Source organism: Monopterus albus, unplaced genomic scaffold, assembly GCF_001952655.1.
Source record: "Monopterus albus unplaced genomic scaffold, M_albus_1.0 scaffold468.1, whole genome shotgun sequence".
Classification (NCBI taxonomy): Eukaryota; Metazoa; Chordata; class Actinopteri; order Synbranchiformes; family Synbranchidae; genus Monopterus; species Monopterus albus.
The window spans coordinates 4,409-6,304 of NW_018128348.1; the positions used below are offsets into that span (position 1 = coordinate 4,409).

At 42.9% G+C, this 1,896-nt stretch overlaps 1 protein-coding gene across 1 annotated transcript in view; it reads left to right on the plus strand.

Annotated features, from left to right (window-relative positions):
* LOC109952519 (poly [ADP-ribose] polymerase 14-like) overlaps nucleotides 1-1,896 on the plus strand; it is a 16,297-nt gene that overhangs the window by 3,909 nt on the left and 10,492 nt on the right. The window contains exons 2-5 of the mRNA XM_020587641.1: nucleotides 6-304; nucleotides 468-707; nucleotides 852-1,076; nucleotides 1,352-1,418. Coding sequence (XP_020443297.1) covers nucleotides 6-304; nucleotides 468-707; nucleotides 852-1,076; nucleotides 1,352-1,418 — 831 coding nt within the window. The remainder of the gene's footprint in view (nucleotides 1-5; nucleotides 305-467; nucleotides 708-851; nucleotides 1,077-1,351; nucleotides 1,419-1,896) is intronic.

Here is a 1,896-nt window from a genome sequence, read left to right on the forward strand (position 1 = left end):
CTCAGGCCTGTTCGGTGTTCCTGTCACTGTGTGCTGCGAGGCTATTGTAACAGCTGTAAAAATCTTTGGTAGTCAGGGAGGGCGAAGTCTTCGTAGAATCATCCTGATTGATAACAGAGGAGAGGTGGTGAGGGCCATGCAGGAAGCATGTGACAGGTTTCTTCAGGGGATAAGTCCTGGAAACAGTACACCAAGTGATTTGGGGTTCCAGATGGGTGCTGCTGCCCAACACACAGCAAGAGGAGCCCCTGCTGGGGGAAGTGTCCACATAGAGGTCATTCAGGGAACTATTGAGACCCAGCAGGTGAGAAACCTTCTTGAGATGTTGACATTGCATTCATACATATGATTCAGAAGTTTTTAGACGTGCTGCCATAGCTGATGGATTGGTTTGCATACAGAAACAGAGATTCTACTTGTGGGCTAAACATGTTCACTTGGATAACATTACACACGTTTTCTCTTAGGTGGATGTGCTGGTTTCTCCTATGGCTGGCCATAGTCCTTGCTCTACCCGCATTGGAAACATTTTGTCCAATGTGGTTGGATCTGAGCTGACTGCAAAGTTTGAAAAGGAAGCAGCAGGAGGAGTTACACTGCCTGGCGACATAGTACTGGTGGAGGGCTTGGCTGGACTTCAGTCTAAAGCAGTGATCTTCCTCAATCTTGCACGCTGGCATAATAGCCAACATGACAATGCAGTTCAGGTGAAATCCTGGCTTCAGTGAATATATCTTTTGCTGTGGCGCTGAGTAGGTTTTGTGCAGTCAGTTTAGTTTTTTTTTTTAAACTTGAAACTGTATTTAAAAGCTAAGTGTCATAGTAATCTTTATAATCCTTGTATCTTTCAGGTTCTGAGGCAGGGCATAAGAAAGATTCTTGCTTCCTGCTCGATCAAACGCTATAGTTCAGTTGCTCTCTCTGTACTTGGGACTGGTGCTGTCCTGAAATTTCCTCACAGCTTAGCATCCAGGGTTATACTTGAGGAAGTCAAAGTATTTGACCAGGACCGAGCCAGCGCATCACCTTTCCTGATCCGTATCATCATTCACCCCAACGACAGAGAATCTAGCATGGTAAAGGAAATGCAGTTGCTTTTTATGTATCAAAAAAGTCATAAAGTCTGTCTAGTTTAAGTAAATGTTGATATCAACAATGCGATGAACTGGTAATTCGGTTATTGTTTATACAAATTCAGATTTAAAGAAATTGTTATCCATAGGATTATCTAATTACCATTAAAGCTGTTAACAAGTATAATAAGTTGAAAACAACAACCACATCACATTTTCTTTTCTGTTTAGCATGTGGTCATGGAACTGGATTAATGCTTTTCACTTTGTCTCTACAGGCCTTTCAGTCTGCCCAGGACACCCTGCATCTCAGAGGGTTCACAAATGATGCTAACCCAGACCAAGGTTGGTGTGAATATTTTAATAATCACCTTTATTTGGCCAAGTATGTTACACACACAAGGAATTTGTTTCTGGTACAGAACCGAGGCAGCCATCTGTGGCGCCAACTCACACCGATGGCTCTAACCATCAGGGGCAACTTGGGGGCTCAGTGTCTTGCCCAAGGACACTTCGACATGTGGACTGTAGGCACCGTGATTCAAACCACTAACTCTCTGGTGGGGAGATGACTGCTCTAGCCATTGAACGACAGTTGCCCCATATTTTCTTCTCAGTTTCTAGTTGAACAGGACTTTAGTAAAGTCCTTATTTTGAAATAAATGTACTAAAATTGTAAGACTACATTCATCATTTTACAGCCTTTTGGGACCAGAAACAATTTTTTAAACAAGCTGAGAAAAATAGCTTGGTCTTAACCTGGTCTTCCTCATCCTGTGGTTAAATGCTACTTTGGGCTTGTAGTGTACAGAGGTTGGTTGCT